The sequence below is a fragment of the Hemicordylus capensis genome, chromosome 1 (assembly GCF_027244095.1).
Source record: "Hemicordylus capensis ecotype Gifberg chromosome 1, rHemCap1.1.pri, whole genome shotgun sequence".
In the NCBI taxonomy this organism is placed as follows: domain Eukaryota; kingdom Metazoa; phylum Chordata; class Lepidosauria; order Squamata; family Cordylidae; genus Hemicordylus; species Hemicordylus capensis.
The window spans coordinates 211,178,981-211,202,683 of record NC_069657.1 but is presented as its reverse complement, the minus strand read 5'-3'; the positions used below and the strand labels follow the sequence as shown (position 1 = coordinate 211,202,683).

Genomic DNA, 23,703 nt, shown 5'->3' with positions numbered 1-23,703 from the left:
TTGCATTCTGAAAGACATTACAGTGCTCTCCACGAGACTGGTTATTTGATTTTTGAGGCCTCTCATTTACAGATCAGTTGCTGATTTATAAGTATAGTCATCGTGGAGCTTTAAAAACTGACATTCTGCCTACACGATATTAATCATCCTTTCCGTTTTTGAGACATTCACTACCTCAAAAGAATTCCACTGTCTGTATTGGAAAAATATAATTTCAACCTTAATAGTATGGAAGTGATTGAAGTAAGTGATCTTGGAAAAGATCATTAACATGGATGCAAAATTTGAGGAAAGAATCTCCTAGTTTTCTCTTGCAGCAAATTACATTTTGTGCCACCTCTTTTTAATATTTGTGCACTTGTAATAAACAGCCACAAACTCTCCCAAGTTGTGAAAAAATCAAATGTTCCTTTTTGTGGAACTTAACCTGGTGGTCATTGACATCCACAGGAAAGGGAACTTCAGGTTCATAAGCAAAATCTGTGAGCATTAATAGTGTAACATGTCTTGGTGGAAAAATCAGAGGACAGACAGAAGTGGTAATCTCAAGTAAAAAGGACTATCTAGAATGCACGGAGATGGTACAGAAAAGACCAAAAAAGGGGCAGTACATTTTGATTAGATGAAGGTATTACTTTGCTTCATCATGATTTTTCTTCTCCTTCTTTTTTTTAATTACAGGTCTCTTCCCTGATGTTGGTGGTGGCTACTTCTTGCCAAAGCTTTCAGGGAAGATGGGTTATTTTCTTGCCCTAACAGGATTTAGGCTGAAAGGAAGAGATGTGCACAAAGCTGGAATTGCTACTCACTTCATAGAAGCTGAGAAGGTAAATGGACTTGAGTATGTAACTGGCTGTGTTGCATACCCAACAAATTATAGGCCCTAGTTCTAAGATGGTGAAGACAGGGGTCTTTTCAAGCACCCACTTGCACAGTTTGGATAAGGAGACCAGCTCTCTTTTCCTCCCCAAATCTTCCTAGTGCTGTCTTACCAGAATAGTCCTTCCAGAATTATTCTGGTGCTCTGGATAAATTCCTAGGCCACAACCCAACACAGAGCAAGGTGCACTTATAGTTCAGCTAACATTTGTGGCCCCAGAATTCTGCAACTTTATTAGAGCTTTTTCCTAAGCAAAACAGCTGAAATCGTATGTATCCTGGGAATTAATATGTTTACAGGTCTTGAATGTCTTGATTTTCCAGATAGCTGCCCTGGAAAATGATTTGACGGAATTAAAGTCCCCCTCAAAGGAAAATGTTGCAGCTCTTCTGGACTCCTATCATAAAAAGGTACATAGCTAACCATAACAGCATACTTTGTAAAGGGGATTTACTTTCTCTAACCTCTCAGAGACATATTACTTTTTCATGGAACTAAATTTATTTCTGGCCTATTCTTATTGCATTGTTTCCCCCAACCCCCTTGATAGCTTCTTTTGGGGGCTTCCCTAAGCATTGCCAGCCTCCACCCCTGAAGGAAAAATACACAGACTGATTGCCACAGCTTCTGTATTTCCCCCCACCCCCTAAATAAATAAACAAACAAACAAGCTGATTGCTACAACCTGGGTGTTGTTTTTAAACTTTTCCCCCTCAGGTAGTGGGAGGTGGGCAATGCTTAGGGGAGCCCCCGAACAATCAGAAGACACAATAGCTTGACTGGCACCTTTTCTGACCATTCATACGAAGCTGCCTTACATTAATCAGACCATTGAGCCATCTAGCTTAGTATCATCTGCACCAGTCTACAGCCTACTCAGCTTCGGCCCTCCTGTAAATGTTGGCCTACAGCTCCCATAATCCCTGGCTTTTGGCCACTATGACTGGGGATTATGGGAGTTGTAGTCCAAAAACAGCTGGGGGGGCCAAAGTTGAGCAGGCTTGGTCTACACAGACAGGCAGCAGCTTTTCCAAGGTTGCAGGCAGGAGTCTCTCTCAGTCCTATGCCAGGGAGGGAACTTGGAACCTTCTGCATGCAAGCATGCAGATGCTCTTCCAAGAGCGGGCCCTATCCCCTAAGGGGAATATCTTACAGTGTTTATACATGTAGACTCCAATTCAAATGCAAACCAGAGCAAACCCTGCTTAGTAAGAGATAATTCATGCTTGCTACCACAAGATGAGCTCTCCATAGGAGAGAGGAGGCTCTAGCAGCAGGGAGGAAGTGTTGAAGCGAGCTCCCTTCTCTTCAGAGAAAATGGCTCGCTCTCTTCTGATTAAGCCACAAGTTTTCCTACTTAACAAGTGCATTTGTTTGCATAGTTGCCCCCCTCTTGCCCTTATTGTTCTTGCCCAATAGGGTTTTCTTTTTTCTTCTCTCACTCTAGCTACCCCTTTCCTCTACTATTGCTCAGTCAGTTTTCCTTTTTCCTTTTTCCTTTTATCTCCCAGCTACCCCTTTTCCTTACTGTTGCCCCGTGGGGTTTTTCTTTTTTTTCTTCCTTGCATTCCCCCCAACTCACCCTTTTTTTGCTCCCTTCTCTTGCCTGGCTGGTAGTATTTCGGTGCGGAGATTTTGTTGTGTGCTTGCTATAAGAAAACACTCAGACTTGGGCTTGCCAGCCTGCCCAGCTGTGTGCAGTTGTGCAGGTTGTCTGCTGTGGAAGAGTGTTTTAGCACTGGTGCCAAACAGGGTGCTTTATGTTCCCAGAAGGTGTGTGGCGGGGGGGGCACCCCCAAGGGATTAATAGCTGGGATGCACTCAAATGAATGACAGGAATGCCCATTGAAAACAGTGGGTGCTTCCTGAAGGTCCACTGGAAGTACTGGAAGCTAGATGGGCCACTCGTCTGACTCGGTGTTGCTATTAAGAATCTGTTCAGGCAGTTGCAATTCTGAGTTAATATTGACTAGAAAAGTGTAGACTGACAAACAGTAAAGTAATGGAAAACGGAAAATGGAAAATATCAAACCCTCTAATATCCTAAAGGGACTAATAGGGCTGTTGACGTAATTAATTGTCAGAGGTCTGATGGGAAACTGAAAGATTTATGGCAAGCTTTGTTTGCAGTACTTAGGCTGTAGGTTTGCAATACTTAGATTGGGGCTTTATGAGCAAATAACTAGAAGTGCCATCCTAATGGCTTTGAGATTAAAAAGCTGAAATAATCTTGTGCTTGATTTAGGCAGTAGTCCTAAATAGTAGTATATTATAGTAGTATATTGTTCAGTAGCCTTTCCTGAATGATTTGAAGTATGTTTTCAAGTATGCACAAATCAGATTCTGCTATTTGATTTGAGCTCGAATTGAATTTCAGAACCATCGAACTGATTCATCGAAAATGAATTGCCCTCTAATCACCCTAATTGATTTGGGTGATTTGGGCACCATTTTGAGGCCTGTTTTGCTGGAAAAACAGCATTCAAAATAGGGTTTTATTCTGGGGAGAGCTGGTCTACCAATTGGGATCGGCGGGTAGACCAGCCCTCCACTCCAGACTTGACACATCTGCCTTTAAAGGACTGGCCTACCAACTTGACCAGGCTTCCAAGGTGGGCAGACCCACTATGTCCAGAGTAGATAGCTGGTCTACCCACTGACCCCAATTGGTAACCAAGTTTCCCTAGAAAAATGGGCCTCAAAATGGTGTTTTTTCAGGGAGAGCTGGTCTACCAACTGGGGTTGGCAGGTAGACCAGCCCTCCATGTCGGACTTAACATGTCTGCCCACCTCAGAGGGCTGGTCTGCCTTACAACCCCCTAACTGGTAGACCAGCTCTCACCAGAAAAAAGTGCAGTTTTGAAAAAAAGCACCCATTTCCCCAGCAAAATGGTCCTAAAATGGTGCTTGAATTGATTTAAATCAAATTACACATGATTGTCTTCAACTCTGAATTGGACCCTTTATTTTGAAGGCGATTCAATTTGTGGTCAAATCACCAAATTGCCCCCATTTGACCCGAATTGATTCTAGGTCAAATCGGACTGCACATCCCTCGCATGCAGGGCTTTAAAACATTAAAAGCAAAACATACTGGTGCAAATACTTACTGCTTTGCTTCTCCTGAGTTACTGGGGATACTATTTGAGATAGCATGGGATACAATTTGCTCTTTCAAGAATTGTTAGGTTCTCCTATGGACAATTAAAAATACTCAAGATGCTACCTGTTGTTTCACTAATGTTAAGTATGCATAGTTTTGAGTTCCATAGAGCAAACAAAGGGGAGACATTGGAAGAATCACCAGCTTTCTGTAGCACCTTTTCTGTACCAAGGTTCTCTGACCAGCAGTCATTGGAAATATCAATTGAATTACTTTTCCTCCATGGCAGTAAATTTTCAGCAAAGCAGAGAGAGAGAGAGAGAGAGAGAGAGAGAGAGAGAGAGAGAGAGAGAGAGAGAGAATAAGTGATGTACCAGCTGATAGTTAATGGAGTGGAAGCTGTGCATGGAGAACTACCAGAATACAAATGACAGGCATTAGTTTCTGATCCCCAGCTGATGCTACTGTCACGGAAACACATGTTTGTATCTTAACCTTGGCCCCTGCAGTGTGAGCAGGTTCAAGGCATTTGTCATGAGCTACAATTCAAATGCTTTGTATCTTGTAGGCCTCTCTGTGGTAAGGAATCATCAATACTCGTCATCTAATTGGCGGTCCTTTTAAACGAGTGTGTATACATGTAGTTCCAGTATCACTGTGTATTACTGAAGATGGAGAAGAGGGTTCATTTCTAGGGTGGCCAGATGTGAAGGAGGATTGGACTCCTTATCCTTTAATAGTTAGGTAGAATAAGGAATTTCAGGACTCTTGGCATTTTCCACAGACACAGGCCCTTCTTTGGTTTGCAGCTTTGCCTAGCCCTGCATGACAAGCTTGGCTTGCCAACATTCCTCCTTCTACAGAACAGTTAAAGGGACAGAAGCCCTGGAATTCTTTGTATCTGGCTATACTATCATTTGTGTGCTAGTCTTACACTATATACTATATGAATAGGTGAGCTATTCATCTTTCGAGAAATGTAGCCACAATTTGTGAAAGCTTCTTTCTGGCATCTTGGATGTTTGTTTCAAAGAAGCCCTTGAATTATTTTGGAGAAATTAAACTTGAGTAGGTAGCTGGAGCCAACTGAATAGTCTAGGAGCATCTGATGATTCAGCATTGCTGAAGCTAAGCCAAGTGCAAACCTGGAGGAAACCACTGGAAGCCCCATGTAGAAGTGAGATAAAAGTATACAGGAGAACCTTGTTATTCGCAGAGCTGCTATTCACGGTTCTGCGTATCTGCGGGGTGTCTCATTGACACCCTTTTTCAGTATCTGCAGATACGAAGGGGTTAAAACCCATGTATCGGTGGGTCCTAGAGGGCCGGAAGTGACTGCGGAGGTCATTTCCACCCACCATTTTGTCTTGGGGTTGCCTCCTTTCCTTACAAAATGGCTCCTTTCCCTGCAAAAATAGACCGTTTTTTACTTGCCCCCTGCAATTTTTCACAGTTTTGAGGGGCATATGGGGGGATTCCTGGCAACATACAGATCCCGTGGAGCACACCACAGTAAGTTTTTTTTGGGGGGGGGTGTATTTTGCCGGTTTTTTGATGTCTCTCCCCCCCTCCCCGTTTTCCCTCCACCTTGGAACCTAACCCCCTTTCCCCATAGCAATGATGACTCATTACTCGCGTATCTGTTACTTGTGGCAGTAGCTGAGGAATGGAACCCCCGTGAGTAATGAGGTTCTCCTGTAATAAAGATATATTTTAAAATCCCAGTTGGGATAACTTGTGACAAAGTTGATTAGAATGATTACATTTTCTTGCTTTAAAAAAAAAGTGCATAGTAAATGACTGCTTTTTGTTCATATTTTAGAATTTGGGATATGGAAATGAAAGGTCCTGTGTTCTGTGTTTTTTGTAATAGTGCAATCTTGATCAAGAGAGAGAGTTCATACTTGGCGAACATATGGACAAGATTAACAGGTACTTACCAATGATAACTGCTGTCTTGTAGCAGAAATGGATTGTAGTAAAGTTCAGTAAATATGTGGCCCATTGATGAAGGTTTTATTGTGCTATTTTTAAGATACTAAAAAAAGATTCATCTAGTAGCTTTGTTTTCTTGATCCCGTGGGAACTAAATAATTGTGTTATTTATTGCATTATTGCATAAAGCCTTGCATTAGGGTGGAACTATATGTGATAGCAATTTGTGTCTTTGTATGGAGGTCTGTTGCCATCATGTCTGAAGTGGTGTGGAGTAGGATGGCATTTTATGTATTTAAAATATGTATGGTGCCGCTTTAAACTGTAAACTGGATTACTCTGAAGTGATCTTTTCTCCAGTTAGACTCTAATATTGGAAGTGAGTTTGGGCAGAGGGAAGAGTGGTTTTGGAGAGGAGCCCTTGGGTGGAAGTTGTAGGCAGGGAAGAACATTCAGTATTCTCATTTTGTGTGCCCTCTATTATTATTATTATTATTTATTTGATTTCTATGCCACCCTTCCAAAAATGGCTCAGGGCAGTTAACACAGAGAAATAATAAATAAATAAGATAAGATGGGCCTCTGTCCTCAAAAGGGCTCACAATCTAAAAAGAAACATAAGACAGACACCAGCAACAGTCACTGGAGGTACTGTGCTGGGGGTGGATAGGGCCAGTTACTCTCTCCCTGCTCAATAAAGAGAATCGCCATGTTAAAAAGGTGCCTCTTTGCCCAGTTAGCTGCTAATTATATCCCTCCCACCCTTGGCGTGACACATGACTGTGGCAGGCCCACATCTGCATAACTCTGCTGTCATCACATACAGGCTCTTAATTTTATAATTGTTCATATCTTTTTCATGGACAGTCCTACAACACACTGTAATAGGCAGTCCTTTTGTTCAAAGCAGCATTTTGTTGCAAGACAGTATAGAAAAATACCGAATTGTATAACTGGGCTGCTTCTGATGATGCAGCCCCAGCACACACAATTAGAAAGCAATGTGTTGAGCATGCAAATGTCCTGACGCCCTAATGGAGCACATTAAGCTTCTTTTGCCTCAGCGGTATCATTTACCAATATATGCATATGATTCGTAACCAGCCTTTAAGATCAGCAATGGAGGCCCTGCTCTCTGGTCCACTGCTGACAGAAGTGTTGTTGAAAGCTGCCAGGGCAGGGCCTTTTTGGTGACAGCACCATATTTCTCCCTAGGGAAGTTGGACTGGCTCTTTCTTTCTTCCACTTTAAGTGGAAGTTGAAAACTTTGTTATTCCTGAAAGCTTTTAACTCTTTTTAAAATGTTGCCTGTTTGCTGTTTTTATGGAGAAAAAAATGTTTTACTTTCTGCAAACTGCTTTTTAATATAAAATGGAATGTAATTATAGAAAATACATATTGAGCAGCATTCAAGCTAATGCTGCACTTGTGTTAGAATGTTATGTGCACAGGGAAATTTTTGCCCATTCCCACCACCTTGAGAGTCCCTTGAGCCCTCAGAGGAACATTTTCAGGGGGCATTGGAGCAGCAAAGGAAAGGGGAAGATTGGCAGCAATCACTGTACTTGCAAAACTACTATTGCTGCTGCTACTACAAATACGTATTTACCACTTGCTTTTCAATAAAAAAGTTATCAAAAACAGTTTACATAGAAAGATAAATAGATAAGACCCCCCCTTCCAAAAGAGCTCACAGTCTTAAAAAAATAAGCATAAGTTAGAAACCAGCCTCAACCCCAGCAGGTATGTTGTGTTGGGGGTGGATAGGGACAGTTGCTCTCCCCCAGACAAAGATAAGAGTCGCCACTTTAAACGTTAGCAGGGGACCTGCAAAACGTTCTAATGCAAGAACAATGTTAGTCTGGAATGCTTGCCAGTAGTTCATATTTGAATGTCTTACTGAGGACTTGTTTCCTGAAAGGGCCCCAAACCTCACATTTTCTGTGTGTGTTTACTTTAAGATTGGCTTAATATACTGCATGCACATGTATGTTGAATGGGTAAACATTACACTCACACCATGAAGTGTAATACATATGTAGAGAAGATATATTGTCTGTTACCTAAACTTACCCAGTATTGTCTTAGAGAGAGAGAACCCAAAACTCCGCTTTTCTCCCGCTGTCAAATATTTAACCTATTGATTGCTATGCAACACATTTTCTGTTTCAGCCTATTTTCAGCAAACAGCATGGAAGGAATCATGCAAAATTTGAAGCAGGATGGCTCTCCATTTGCACTTCAGCAACTAAAGGTGATGTTGTATTAGGTTTTTATTGTTTGAGGGACACGTAGCACAAACCACCCCAATAGCCAGTTGAGGGTTGCTGTGCTACCCTCAAGAAGGTTGGAACGTAGGTTGGAAGAAGGTTGGGATGTAGCCTTGAGCCAATGGAATAACTGTGACCTACCTGGCAGAGGTGTAGTAGAGGGGGTCGGGGAGAGTACTTGACAAGTCCAACATAAATAGAACTCAGGGAGCTTCTCCTTCGGTCAAACCCAGGCCCTGACTTCTCTGAAAGTGACTTACTTCGGATCTGTTGCTTGGGATCCACATTACTGGGCAGTTAGTTTGTGCCCCCAAGGCAGGTATGAACATGCTTTTCTCCAGCAGCAGTCTCATAAGCAGCCGTTTTTTGTTGCAATAAGGTTTTGCTTATGGGGAAGGGGGTTCTCATGGGTAAATTGATTGTATATTGGGCAGCTAATATTTTCTTTCTTTCCTTCCCCCACCGCAAATAGTACTTTTGTCCTGCATGTGCCACAGTTTATATCAAAGTATGATTTGGGAATTATTAATTTGTTGCTGCTTTTTAAAAAAATGTTTCCATTCATGCATTGTATTGGTTCACATCGCAATTGCTGATAAGAAGGTCCTTGATATAAAGTCTGATTGGAGTTAACTGATATGTGTTATTTCCAATTTGTATCAATGTAAATTCTAGTAAGGAAAAGGCAACTGAACCTTAGGCTCTATATAGCTCATAGTGATTTGATTTGATTTTGTCTTTAGTTAAACTGAAATTAGACCAATATGTTAATTATCTTGATCTTAAAGAACTTACCTATTTCCTTACAGTTGAAAAACCCTGGAATTTAATCTGGTTGGTGTGTAGTTGTTTTAAGTATGTTGAATGGTTTTAGGAGATGCTAATTAATTCAAGCTACCACACCTTTAAATCCTTGTCTAGACAAAGCTATGCAATTTGTAAGCTTAAGTCCTATTTACTGTTGATTTTAACATAATCGGTACCCTGCTGCCTCTCATCCTCTCTTTTCAGGAGAAGTGATGTTGGGACACACTTTTAGCTTTACCAAAAGATAGGTGCTGGAACCAGAGTTCCCAAAGGGCCATCTAATTCCTGCTTTTGAAACATGACCCCTTAAAAAAAAAGCAGCCTATTTTTAGTATTCAATCTTTTAAATAACTTGTTTTAATCTTAATCTTTAATCTTTTAACTTGCTTTATGCTATTGTTAACCGCCCAGAGATGAAAGTTTGGGGCGGTGTACAAATTAGATAGATAGATAGAATAATTAAGACAGCTGACAATCCATACAATCAGAAAATAACTGTAAAAATATTCAAATATTAAAAACAATTTGCAGAAGATTAAAAAGGTAGCATTGGTGAATAGGTCTTGATTTAAAAGCAATATCCAGAAAATGTATGAATAAAATAATTTTTGCTGTCTATAGGAAACTGAGCAGTGATGGAACCAGTGAACCTTTGTTTGGTGGCTCTTCCAGATGTTGGGTGATGCAATCAGAAGGACAGCAGGGTAGACCTGGAGAAGGGCTCTGAAGTGGAACCTTGTGTTTGAACAGGCATATATGTGGCTAGGTGATTCCTAAGTTACTCTGATCCCAGACATTAAAAGTTAATAGAGCCCTCCCATACTGCCCTACAAGTGTTCCTGATACCAAAGCCCTAGGCCAAGCCATTCCAGGAGATCTAAAGGGTTGGGCAGAAAAGTAGGGTGCTCCAGCCTTTTTTATGAAGACAAAGGGCAGATTCCTCCACATGGGGGTAGAATAATGGTCTGGGGAGGGGGGCGGACTTCAGTTCCAGAAGTTTTTTGTAATTTTCTGCCATGAAACAAGCCATTTATATGACTTTTTTGAATCTTAAAAAAATTCAAAAATGGATTAAAAATTAACTGATCAACCCAAATACAGAGCCCGCATCCCACCTTGCCCTACATGTGTGCCCAATTTCAAAGTTCTATGTCAAGCCATTCCAGATCTAAAGGGTTGGGCAGAAAAGTGGAGTGCTTTACCCTTTATTATGAAGTCAAAGGGCAGATTATTTTATATCGGGGTGCAATGATGGTCCGGGGCAGGGTTTTTTCCAAGAAGGTTTTTGTAGTTTCCTGCCACAAAACAAGTCACTTATAGGACCTTTTAAAAGTTTAACACCCCGCCCCTCAGTTTCTTAAAAATAAATGGATTGACCAATCTGCTTCAGATTAATTATAGAGAGCCCTACTATCCTGCCCCACACCTGTGCCAAATATCAAAGCCCTAGGCCAAGCCATCTCTGAAACATACATGAGGGTATAACCCATAGAAGTCCCATATAATCCTACCCATGAACCTTCTGGATAGCTCCCACTATGAGGCAGGCATAGCACATAAGCAGGCAGTGGTGGAGGAAGCAGAGCAGAGGGTTTGCACAAGTCTGGGGGCAGCCAGCACTGACTCCCTGTGCTCCCAAGCACAGCCCTCTGCTGCTGGGCAGCCTTCATCCCATGCTGCTGAAGAGCCACAAGGCAGGAGATGGCCTCCCTGCTAGCTCCACCCACCCTCTGAATAGTTGATTGGCGGGTGGGGGAAGCAGTAGTAGCAGCAGACTGCCGGGAGATAATCTTGTGGGATGCATTGCAGAGCCTGCACCAGCGACTGTGTGGGGAGAAGATTGCTGGCCGCTGGCAGGCATGCTACTGGGGCTCTCCAGGATAGTGGCGGTGCTGGGGCCTCGGACTTGTGCCCCAAAGTCCAGGCCTAAGGGCGCCTCTGACCACTTCTGATGAGAACTGTGATAGTGCTTAGCCGTGTGTGTGTGTGTCTTCGCTCACAAATGAATTCATAAAGGTGGTATAACACCGAAGCTAAACCCTCATGAAAGTTTCATCTTTTTCTAGCAGCTTGTGAAAACTGTCCCCTCAGGTTGGGTATAGACTACTGTTTGCTTCATAGTGGCTGGACACACTATGGGCTGAGTAAAGCCTTGTGGTCATCTCCAGCGTCCAGCCATATAGGGAATAATTTTTGCCATAAGCTCTTCAACAGAGGTTGGACTCTGGAATGTGTTTCCTAACGAAATTAGAGTTTCCCATTCTCTGACTGTTTTAAAGAAAGACCTAAAAACATACCTGTTTAGTCAGGCCTTTGGTTTCTAGTTTTAAAGCTTTGGGTTTAGAGTTCTTATTGTATTTTAAATTGTTTTAATTATGTTAATATTTTAATGGTTTTATACTGTGAACCGCCCAGGGAATATAAATGCACTAAATAAATAAATAATAAATAGATGGATAGGACTCATTTCGCTGCATGGTTGAATGCTATATTCCTTTCTTTGTCTGTCTTTCTTTCTTTCTTACTTACTTTCTTTCTTATGCTGCCTGACTCCAAAGGGTCTAAGTGGTTAACCCCCCCCCCCAAAAAAACGCCCCACAATAAAACAAAAAACAAACTATTAAAAACAGCAGTTTTAAACATTCAGAAATTACTAAAAGCCTTGCTGAAAAAAATGTGTCTTAAGGGCTCTTTTGTTCTCTGTAACCTGGGATTCCCAGCTTTTGCTGACTACTGTATAACTTCCATCAACCCCAGCCAAAGGCCATTGCAGCTGAGGATGATGGGAGTTGTAGTCAACATCTGGGAATCCTTGTTACAGGGGATGCTGCTCCACATGTAGTTGTAGTTATTGTGGTGGTGTGCAGTGAGTTTATAAGTAGTCACCACAGGCAAATTGGTATGATGAAATACAATCATCACCCAGGGTTTTGAAGGCCCCTTGATAGCCCACAATACATTCAGTTCAGTGTCAGTTGAGACTTTAATTTGGCTGTCCAGTAAAAGAAATATTGTGACCGTAAATATTTTGGAGTGGAGAGTGCAAAGCTGAGTTTCTGACCTTCAGAATGGGCAAATGTTTGTGGAAGGCGGCCAGCATGGTGTCATTACTGAGTCAGTTTGCAAGAGTTTGCTGCTTTGCAGACTTCCCTTCCATAAGCATGTTCCCCACAAAGTCATTTACTTACCTGGGAATGGTGGAAAGAGAGCGAGCTTGAAGCAATCAACATTATAATTCATCTTCACATTGTTCAAGGAATTTCCTAGCTGTTATCCTCTAATTAATAAACCCTGTAAGCAGGCAAAACAGTTATGACTAAAGCAGCTGTTTCCAGGAGGATCCCTTAATCTGGGGCAATTTCTGTTCCAGCCCTCCCTTGAAAGCTCAGCTGTTTATCTCTCACTAATCCTGATGCTGCTTTTCTGGATTGAGAAGGGAGGTGGCAAATGCAATTTCTCAGAAGCATCAAGTGTCGTGATTGGATGCTACTCTGTATCTGATATCTGTATTTCCTGAGAGAGTCCACTCGATGTATTGGGCTTTTGAATGCCACATGCTGGTTTTTTTGCCAGCATTCAAACCTACCCTATGGAAATCAGGACGTGTCTGTAAGCAGTGCCGTAGGAGGGAGGCAAGCTAATCTCGCTTGAGATGCACTCTCCCTTGCTGGCATCCCATCTTTCAACCTACTAATTGATCGATTCCTCCTCCATACTCTCTTCAGTTTCCTATTCCCGATTGCCACCACTTCTTTGCACAATACATGTATTTATAGATAGGCTTGGTGACTCAACTTCTCTCATGCTGCACCCACCATCCATACTTTTCTGTCATTCCCTTTTCAGCATAGTTCTTCACGGCTATCACCTTCAGCCTTTTGGAAATTGCTTGTACCGGCTACCAAGAGAGTCTTTCAACTCACTACATCAGGGTTATCTTGCCATGGAAAATAGTGTGGGATGCTACATCCCAATATGTTTCTGTTTCAAACAGACTTTCTAGCTGCATCCTTAATAAAGATCCTCAAGGCTTATGCATATATTTAACTTTTTTAAAAATTAAATGCTGCATTCTCAGACCATTGCTAGTTCCCTTTATCCTACACTCTTTATGGACTTTGTGTGTGTGTGGGTTTTTTTTAATGCTTCTGTATTGTCTTTCATTAAAAAAAAAAAAGCCTCAAGGCAGTTTTACAACATCTTGAAACAATAAAACAAGCCAACATAATATAAAATTGATTTCATATGCTTCCCTCCACTAAGTCAACTCCAGCCATTGCTTAGGATAGCTTGCTACTTCTTGGTATAACAAGGAAGGGATAAGATGTCATGTATGCCCAAATATTCATGCTTGATTATAAACAAAGAGAGGAGGTTTGGCTTGTTAAAGTAAAATTGGTGGGAAATGTATAGGGAATTGGAAATTCATAATCAGAAAGCAACCTAGCTTTTGTTTGTGGACCTCAACTGTAGAGGGAGATACAGGAGCTGGAAAATCAAAGAGGTTTGAGGCAAATACTATTGACTGGGATTTCCCCCCCACCCCCAGAGCAATGTTCTTTCCCTGTCTCTGCTGTTAAGCCAGCTGGTAGTGATTCATGGATACAAAACCAGGGGCATAAACCTCTGTCTTGCTTGTGCTGGCAGGATCTGCTGAGCAGCTGGGAACAGATGTAAGGGCACAGGCAAAATGGGTCACTGCTTTTATCAGCTGGCGTCTGGAGAGAGGGAGAACCAGTGATCTGATTCTGAAGCCAGAAAAATTGTTGAGGCTGATGGTTGGAAATGTGCCATTTCCCCCATGAGTTGAGAATTTAGTATCCCCATATACAAATAGCAGCAATAGGGACTCTCATCATTGTGCCAGCAGAGTACCTCTTATAATTACAGGCCAGCTCAAATCTTTCAAGCTTCTCTTGGTATTTTAGATTGTAGCAAAACAAGCATGCATTTTCTCAGGATATGGGCAGAGGGAATGGTGGAAATAGGAAGCTGCCTGCCTTGGGGCCAAGAAGCAAGAAGTTGAAGCGGACCTTACCCATTGGAGGAGAGGAGACCCCTTCCTGTACTCAGTTCCTGACTCGGCTTTGAAGCAGATGTAGTCATGACTTCTCTTCTCGGCCTAGTTTGATCTTACCCAAGTTACGTTTTCCTAACTGACAATTTTTCATACTACTTTGTTGCTTGCTTTCCTTTGTTCCCTTTTCTTGGTGTAACCAGGAGAGTTAAGGAGACAGTCCCTCAAAGCAGTTCAACCACCTGAGGCACATGCTGGCAGGAAGGGTCTTCTCTCTCAGAGGAACCACTCACATGCATCTCCTTTAAGTGAGACATATTGCACAGAGCAGCAAGAGATGTTTTTTTCTTTCTCTGTGGCTCCTTTTGGGGTACATCCATCTGCCCTGGACAGTAACCATTTGGATGCTTTTCAGGGTGCATCCTTGCATTTTGGGATGCGTCCATCTGACAAGAGCAGCAATCTGGACAGTGATTGAGGGGAGTGCAATGATTTTTCCATAATTAGCTGTGTGGCTGCTATGTATTGTTAGCTGCTGTCAGGGACCTGGTGAAATAACTTTTATTAGACTTCATCAGACAGAAGTGGCTGTATCATATAACTCTGGAAAGTAGCAATAAATAGTAATATAAAAACAATAATTAATAATAATGATGATAGTAATAATTAATTGATACGTAGGCTGAGATCCAAGCAGCTACTTTAGGTGCGCCCAGTGAGACGCTTATTTTTCACCACTTGAAAGGCAGAACTAGTTTTACAGTCCTTGGATCCAGGCCTTAATATGCCTGGAAAGCTTTTTCTGAAATGTTTCCAGTGCTCCATATACATTATCTCAGTAATCCTTTCAACAGTCTTATACTCCAAAGTTCTACAGTGTGCATGGCCCTATATATGTTGATATGAGACATTGAGTTACAATATGACTGAAGGACACACAGAGTTATGGTCAGATGCTAGTAATGGCAGGTGGAACTTGTACTGTGTAAAATGGTTCCAATTTGGTTAATGGAAAATGCCCAGTTCTGCTCATCTTTATGTAAACCACAATAATCCTAGAGATCCACTTACTCATACAGAATTATTCAATAATCAAGTTCACGCTCATTATCTCTTTCTTGTGCCACATTGTGAAATGGTCCTTCTATAGGGTTATCAGTGTCTAGCTTTATCCAGGGCAATTTTCAAGATTGGTCCTGAGGGACAAATTACATCTGATATTTAAAGCACAATTAGCCCTGGAGGGCTTAGTTTTTTTCCTTCAGTCAAGAGTAGCTGGATTTGGGCCCACTGTGGTTGGGACCATGGTGGGGATGCTATTAAAGCCCCCAGAGTTTCCATGGTGGTTTCAATCTGGCTGTTTCTTAGCTAAAGAAAAACTAAGCTTGTTGAGGCTGGTAATGCTTTCAACTGTAGTGTGGCCTAAGGGCCATGGGGTAGGAAAGGAAAAGTATGGACCAAAATCTTCAGGTCAGGCTGGCAGAGCTCTTAGAAGGTCCCTTGAGAAGCATTCAGAAGGCAGTGCTCCTCTTTAGAAGTGTTGCTGCGATTCTTCCTTTTTTGCTGGAAGGGAGGTGGGGAGTCAAAGAATGATCATTATTTTAATGAATGAAAATGGTGTTTGAATTTATTTCAGCCAGGGATTTTAAAAGGGAGTAATGCACTCAGTTGTCCACTATCTTCCTAGGACATGTGTCCCTTTGCTGTTAAAATCCTTGTATAGAGTTCATACAGAAGTGCAGTCATGTTTGTTTTTTGGAATCTGAAAACAAAGTTCCTCCTCTTTGGAAACAGAAAATTTACATAGCAACTTCTTTCACAGACAATTACTAAGATGTCTCCAACATCTTTAAAGATGACTCTCAGGCAGCTCAGAGAAGGAGCTTCCTTGAACCTGCAAGATGTGCTCACCATGGAGTACCGACTGAGCCAAGCATGCATGGTAAGGAGACTTGTATACTGATGCTTTTTGAGCCACATGCATTATATTAATTATGCCAGCAGTTATGGGTCACTGGGTCAACCATCAGGATCACTGGTTCCAAATGATGTTTGGGGCACTGCCATTTTTGTGTTGGCCTCCTGATGAGTCTGTCAAACTATATAATGCTGCCATGAACAGAGTCAAGTTGGATTTGTTTAGAGCTCATGTGGGCAAATGGCAGATTGCATTCTAGTTCTCCATTTTTATAGAAGAGTGGGCTCAGGAACGGAATCTCAAAATCATTGAAAATCTAAGGCAACAAACATGTTGGTTAAAGCCAACATGTTGGGTAAAGACCAGGCAAATATTCTATAAATAGTTCTAAATGAGAGGGGAGGATGAGATTTGGATCATAGTGGATGGCATGCTTCCTACCCTTTCCAGAGAAGATTAGTATTTGAGTTGGTAAAGGTAACAGAGAGCATAGAACAGTGATATGTGAAGAAATTTGCTAAGGACTAGTTTTGGATGTAGAAAATATTTAATAAGATGTGCTTTCTACCAACAAATGTTTGTTCTTTTTTATGTTAAGGAAATGGTCCCATTTAGCAATAGCAATAGCAATAGCACTTACATTTATATACCACTCTATAGCCAGAGCTCTCTAAGCGGTTTACAATGATTTAGCATATTGCCCCCAACATTTTTGGGTACTCATTTTACCGACCTCGGAAGGATGGAAGGCTGAGTCAACCTTGAGCCCCTGGTCAGGATCGAACTTGTAACCTTCTGGTTACAGGGCGGCAGTTTTACCACTGCGCCACCATTTCTTTGGTGTGTGTGTGTGTGTGTGTTCTCTCTTTCTCTTATATTATGGCTCTATCAGTTGCTCCCCACCTTGTTGCTCCACCAATTTCCCATCTCCTGTAGGAGATGTTTTTCAACTAGCTCACCTTGTATAATTCACCTACAAATCCTCTGTCCCTTACCTTGACTTCCTGGAATTCCTGATCCTCTTAGAATGATTCCATATGCAGGGCAAAATTAAACCATGCTGCTTTAATAGATCGATGAGTGACATCTGCAGGGATGGCAATTGGGTTTGGAACGGCTGTTGTAAGTGCTATCGATTCTTTGGGTAGTCGAGTGAATGAGACTGGTGTAGTGGGATGTACAATGAGAGGGAGAAAACGGCAAAGCAACAAGTGAGCTGAGACCCACATCCAGTCTAGACATTATACATTGTTGTGGAACAGGATGGTGGATGTGGTATGTTGCCAAATGTGTAATTAGATGTATATACTCTGTTTGGTTTTGGTTTTGTGCTTATGGTTCTGTAGCAACATTGCTGCACTAGATTTTCCCCAGCTTCTTTGAGGAATCCCAAATGACTGAGCCTTTAATAGCATTAAAAGGAAACTATTAAAGTGTTTTCCAAGCTTGTAGCTTACCCTATAGAGTACTTCTTTCATTAAATGTAGAGGTGTAAAGTTCTTCCTCCTACACCCCACCCTACCCCAGCTTATTAGTTTTTTCCATGGTTTTAATTGCAGAAAGGTAATTAAGGTTAAGCTGAGATCACACTGCATTGTGTTGAACATGTCCTCATGATGTTTACACAACTATTCATGGTTTAAAAACAACATCATTTTCTTCAAGAACTGGCACAGGGAAGCAGTTCTAATATCCTGAGTCAGATCCATTCATGGAAACCAGAATAGGAACTGTAGGTATTACGGGTGTGCATGGAACCGGCTGGCCCGGTTTGGTTCAAGTCTGGACTGGACTTGAACCTGACCAGTTCGGTCTGGCAACCCCTGGGGGTGTTGGTGGAAAAAAAAATTACTTACCCCCTTTTGGGGTAGTTGTTGGTGGGGGGTGTCCTGCAGAGGTTCCCTCTCCCCCACTGGCCTCCCTTGCAGCCCAGACCGGCCCGTTTGGCCGACTCCTCGGTCCGTATGGGCCTTCCCTGCTCTGATGCGGCAGCCATTTTGGATGATGCTGCGCCTGCAATTGGCCTCTGCGTGACCCAAGCCACACGAAGCCAATTGCGCAGGCACGGTGGTCTCCAAAATGGCTGCCGCACCAGAGGGGGAAGAGCTGGCCAAACGGGCCGGTTTGGGCTGCAAGGGAGGCTGGCTGGGGGAGGAGGAACCTCTGCAGACCACCACCCCCTCCGCCTCCAACAACTATCCTGAAGAGGGTAAGTAAATTTTTTTTAAAAAAGCCACGAACCCCCTGAACAGTCTGGAGGTATTCGGTTGGGGGTCAAACCGAACAGGGGATGGTTCAGTTCAACCCTGAACCGTCAAACCTGTTTGCACATCCCTAGTAGGTGTCAATCAATTACACATTAGGACCAGCAGTCAGCAGTGGCTATCCATGGGCTTTGCTTTCAGTGGATGAATGCATGAGCTCTTATTCAAGCACATCCGCATTCAAGTACAACTAATTACACATTAGTATCACTTTTATACATGATTAGAGATGGATCAGGGTTATAAATGCAGTACTTTTAGAAGTGCATTCCTTGCATAAATATCACATTAGAAAAAGAGGAGCGAATGAAGCCACAAAGAGATGTAAAGACAAACCCAGCAGACCACCCAGGATGTTTTATGAAGTTCAGGTGATCCCATAGAGTGACACTAGTCACTGGCTTTTTCAACACCAGTACTGTTGAGCGCAACCACAGAGAAAGGAATACTAGAACATCTGCAGTCATTCAGATGCTCTGGTGCACACAGAGATTATTTGGGCAAGCACCACGACTTCATTAGAAGCTGCGTCCCACACATACACAGTGCAGATGTTCCAAACGCAATAGGAAGACGCTTGTACTAAAGTATCATGGAATTTGGAAGATGTTTCTGAGGTCGGAAGTAGAACATCCAACATGTCAGCTACATCTGATAGGCCCTGAAACAAACATAAAATACCATAAGAAAGCAGACTGGTATACACATGGTAAGTGCAGTGTCTAGACCAGACCTAGTTTTAATTGGAGCTGGTATTGGGAACAAAATATAGGAGGAAAAAGGACTCTTATCTTGATGAATGCTAGAGAAGTGCTGTAGTATAATGTGGTTCTTTTATCTTCCAGAGAGGCCACGATTTCTACGAAGGTGTCCGAGCAGGTAAAGTTTGGGTCAGATAAATGTTTTTCTCGTTACTAGTCCTTTTGCTCTAGTAAGCTGTTTCTTCTGATTTCCCCCCCAGTAAAACAGAACAGATCAATTGATATTGGTGTGCAGTGCAACCAGCCTTTGTGGCAAGGTGCAAAAATGTTTGCAAAACTTAAGATCCAATAGATCCTTTTGTCTTTGTTTTCTAGCTATCACAATAGCACAGTGAATGTTCTTGTGTCAGTTCATCCGTCTGAATAGCACAAGAACATTCACTGTACTATTGTGATAGCTAATAATCAACAGGGGAAAATGAAGACAAGAGTCCATTTCAAAATATATGGACTTCCAATAAGAAAAATAAATGGCTACAGCACAAAACAAGGTGCCAACAATCACTGGAGTTCTTGCCGAGGTCAGGAAGTAGGTTTCATTTCCTATTGGATCCTAAGTTTGGCAAGCATCTGTGGTGGCACAGCGGAGAAGCAGCTTGCCTAGGGAGCAAGAGGCTGTTCAAATCCCCGCTGGTGGTCTTCCCAGACTCTGCCTAGTAAATATATATTTGTAGTCACTTATATTGGGCAGCAGTGATATAGGAAGATACTGGAGGCGAATGCTCACTTCACTGACAGCGGCAAAGGCACCATCTCATACTGCACAGGAGGAAGGCAATGGTAAACCCCTCCTGTAGTCTACCAAGAAAACCACATGGCTCTGTGGCCACCAGGAGTCGATGCCGACTCGACGGCACAATCTTTCTTTTTATCCCTGAAGCATGTAGGTCAACTCCAGACCAACAAGAATCAACATGATATAAGGCTGCACTGTTTGTTAAGGAACATTTCTACAGACTGTGACTTAGTACAGGCCCGTCTCTCATTACTGGCTCCTTATAATGCATTTGTGAACTCTTGGAAAATGTGCCTCAAAGTCAAGAGCTGTGGTGCCAGCTGTGGGTGGTTGCTTTTACACCACCTCCTATCTGCATTAGAGGCCAGTCACAGAGTGCTACAAAGAGGCCTTTGAGGCTGATTTCCAAACTGAAAAAATAGGAAGGAATACAGTGATTAGATTAGGGCTCTGTATCAGTAATTTATTAATTTACTAGATTTCTATACCGCCTTTCTGCCTTGAAGGGAACACAGGAATTATGCTATTATATTATTACAATTCAGGACCTCTCTTTTTTCATGTGAGAGAGAGGAGTACAGTAAAACTCTCTTGTTGCAATGCCACTTTTCAAACACAGGGCCGATGAGAATGAGAAATGGAAGCAAGCAGGGTGGTGGTTTGCCTCTAGTGCAGGGTTTCTCAACGTGTGGGTCCCCAGATGTTACTGGACTTCAACTCCCATAATGCCCAGCCCTAGTGGCCTTTGATTGAGAATTATGGGAGTTGAAGTCCAATTACATTTGGGGACCCACACTTGAGAATCCCTGCTCTAGTGGCAAGCAGTGTTCCCTGTAAGAGGGAATTGCAGATGTTGTTGACTACAGCTCCCAGAATCCCTAGCTGCAGTGAGCTTTGGCTGAGGTTGCTGGAAGTTGTATTCAAGAACATCTGGGGTTTTCTGTTACAGGGAACACTGTTGGCAAGTGAGATTTGAGTTCTATACCAAGCTCACCATGGACTTGATGGAAATGATTTCATTTGGCTGCAAAAGCACAACACTCTACAATATTTGGGTTCTTCCACAAGTTGCTAATGTGGGCTTAATATTGTTTACATAGAACAGGAAGTCTCAGGGCAATTTTGAGTGAGCAGTCCTGGGTCATACAGGTATCGTTGGGCTAGTTGCAAATTTTGAATGATCTATGACCTCTGTCTGAGGGGCTACTAACTTTTAATAATATTTATTATTTTATATTAGCATTGTTATTAGAACAGCAAATATACCTGAGATAGAACCGCTTACACAGGTGTTTTACAAGGTTAATTATTCTGAGTAACGGGTGGGAAGAAAGCTGAAAAAATGCGTTAATTCTTTGGCCTTGTAAACAAATCTGAGGCTGGGGGGGTCACATACACAGGCCCCAAGACAGCCGTTTTAGGATATTTCACAAGCAATGTTCATAATACCATTTTTCCAGAGGCTCCTGGAGCACATCACATCTGTGGGTAGGCCCTGCCTCGGAGCAATAGGCAGGATCAGCTGAAGACTTTTCAAGGGGGGGGGCATCCCCCCTCCCCCAGACGGGCCCTGCCTAGCAAGCATGTCAGTAGGGTTTTTGCAGAGCTCTTCTGTGAGCCCCACAGTTCTTCTTCTGGCTTCTGTTCTCCCTACCCCCCCCCCCCCCATTCTGTCATAGTTAGGGCCAAGGCCCTAGATGGCAACAAGGGAATATTCTTTTTGGGCTGGCAGCTGACTACAAGTCCCACCAAGTCCACCCACGGACTGACCTTGCAGTGCGTTTTCAGCCAGGTGCAGCCTGCCGAATCGTTTTGCACTGTTTCTTCTGCACCAGGGCTGCATGCCCTTGAGCCCACCCGGGACTGCAGCGCTGCCCCACAGGCCTGTTCTGGCCCTTCTTGAGCCATCTTGCTGGGGAGACCAGCAGCACATTCCGAGGGAGTGCAGCATCCAGGCTGCCCCTTTTGCAGGGCAGGTTGTGGACCAGTGATAGAGGTGATGGGTGGGCTCTCCTTTCTCGGGGAGACGGTGTGGCTGGAATTTGAGTCAGCAGTTTGGGGGTCTCATGTTCTCATCAGAACTGACATGTCTGCACAAGCATATGTGATCAAACAGGGAGGCACAAAGTCTGGGTCCCTGCACAGGGAGGCCTATGCACTGCTTCTCTGGGCAGAACAAGGTCTACTGTCAATCAGGTATCTACTGGGACCAGTGTTAGCAGCAATAGGCCAGAACGGAACCCCCACGGAACACGAGGGCCTTCTGTACTACATCAGATGCTTGGAACGTAAGAGTTAATTTGCATGTTCAAAAAACCCCACACCTGAACACCTAGTACAACCCTCTCAGGACTGTATCACTTCTGTCTTTAGATACGGTGTTTACATGAAACAGGGCAGAGAGAAAGTTAGACTAGCACCTTCTGTCTGACATTACTACAGACAAGAAAGGCATTCAGAAAGGCATTCTGAAGAAAGGCATTCTATCTGTACCTTATTTTTTGGAACCTGCACATTAGTTCTTTTAAATTCAGTGGAGGGCCCTGGCTTAGAATATGGATTCATATTCCCATTTAATGCCTGTTGCACTTTTTGATTAACCTGTGAGCAGACATAGCTCTTCGTGAACGACATGGTGTCTCCACTATCTGCCATCATCCGCACAGAGCTGCATCCCTTGCAGTAAGTGAAAGACAGCTCTCCCACAGTAGCTGCGGCTGTGAAACAAGACAAGCCCTGCTGGATAAGATCCATCTAGTCCAGCATTGTTTCCCACAGCAGCCAGCCAGATGTTTCCTGTACATTCTGGTCTTTGCAGTGGGGCTGGCATTGATGATGGACAGATGTTATTAACAATATTTGAACACTGCTTTTCAAGAAAAGATGTTCTCAAATCAGTTTATGTAGTCAAAGGAATGAGATGATTCTCTGTCTCAAAGGGACTCAAATCTGAAAAAGAAACACAAGGGAGACTCTGCCACTGGAGGGATCCCAAATGAGACTGAATATGGAGACTTGTTTTCCCGCTACTAAATGTAAGAGAGCCACCCTTTAAAAGTTGCCTGTTGGCAACTACAAAGAGTAGAGAACCTTTTTGATAACTTGTGAAAATGTACTAAGTTGAGATTCAGGTAAGGAAGTACTCAGTTGTGAACGCTGTTCTTGTTATATTGACAAAAGTTGATTAATTGGCTTAATAAGTGTGAATGGAAGCAGAAGTGTATTTGCAAGCATTACATTGTTCAATAATAATGAAGACATTTCTAATACAGTTGCAGTACCTGGTAGCTTGTTGCAGTATCCAATATGACAATATGTACCTGTTCATTATTAAGTGACTTTTGAGAAACAATGATGTAAATGCATAGGAAGAGATAAGTGAATTCTTCAAGGAATTAGCAGTTTCCCGAATAAATTTTACTCTGAATAGAGCAGAAGGGAATACCTATGGCTTTCTCACTGGTAATGTGCAAAGTTATTAAAACCATCTCGGTGCCAGAGAGGGCAGAACCAGATTACTCCTCATGCTCTTCTACATAGCCATGTGAAGTGCTGACTGCAAAGTAAACATCCAGAGAGTGCAGGAGCTGTAGATAATCCATTTCCTATTTAAATAGCTTGATTATTTTTGCTCTGAAAGTTGAAGTACTGCATAACTGGGGTTTAACATGTCAGTTACAACAATTTTATTATTTTAGAATATATACTGCTTTTCAACAAAACAGATCTCAAAACAGTTACACAGCGAAAGAAAATAAAAGGTAGTTCCCTGTCCCAAAGGGGCTCACAGTCTAAAAAGAAACACGAAGGGACAGCAGCCGCTAGAGAGCTGGGCTGAAGAAGAGTGGACGCTCTCCCCCTGCTGAATAGAACCAAGTCATCACTTGAAGAGGTGCTGCTTTGCAGTGTTAGCAGGGCATTAGCACTGGAACAATACAACTTCTAGCCCAATTCTGCCCATCACATTCATGCTTTAGAATTATCTGGGTAGTAAGTCTCCCCGCCCCACTCC

General features: G+C 42.7%; 1 protein-coding gene across 7 annotated transcripts in view; it reads left to right on the top strand.

The window, feature by feature from the left end:
• Positions 1-23,703, top strand: part of HIBCH (3-hydroxyisobutyryl-CoA hydrolase) — a 73,322-nt gene that overhangs the window by 47,493 nt on the left and 2,126 nt on the right. For 6 of the 7 annotated variants that reach the window (XM_053273304.1, XM_053273338.1, XM_053273324.1 and 3 more), the window contains 6 exons: positions 682-827; positions 1,204-1,290; positions 5,857-5,915; positions 8,091-8,172; positions 15,835-15,954; positions 19,040-19,073. In XM_053273304.1, coding sequence (XP_053129279.1) covers positions 682-827; positions 1,204-1,290; positions 5,857-5,915; positions 8,091-8,172; positions 15,835-15,954; positions 19,040-19,073 — 528 coding nt within the window. Of the gene's footprint in view, positions 1-681; positions 828-1,203; positions 1,291-5,856; positions 5,916-8,090; positions 8,173-15,834; positions 15,955-19,039; positions 19,074-22,630; positions 22,727-23,703 lie in introns of all 7 variants that reach the window. The other variant, XR_008311570.1, reaches the window with a different exon arrangement.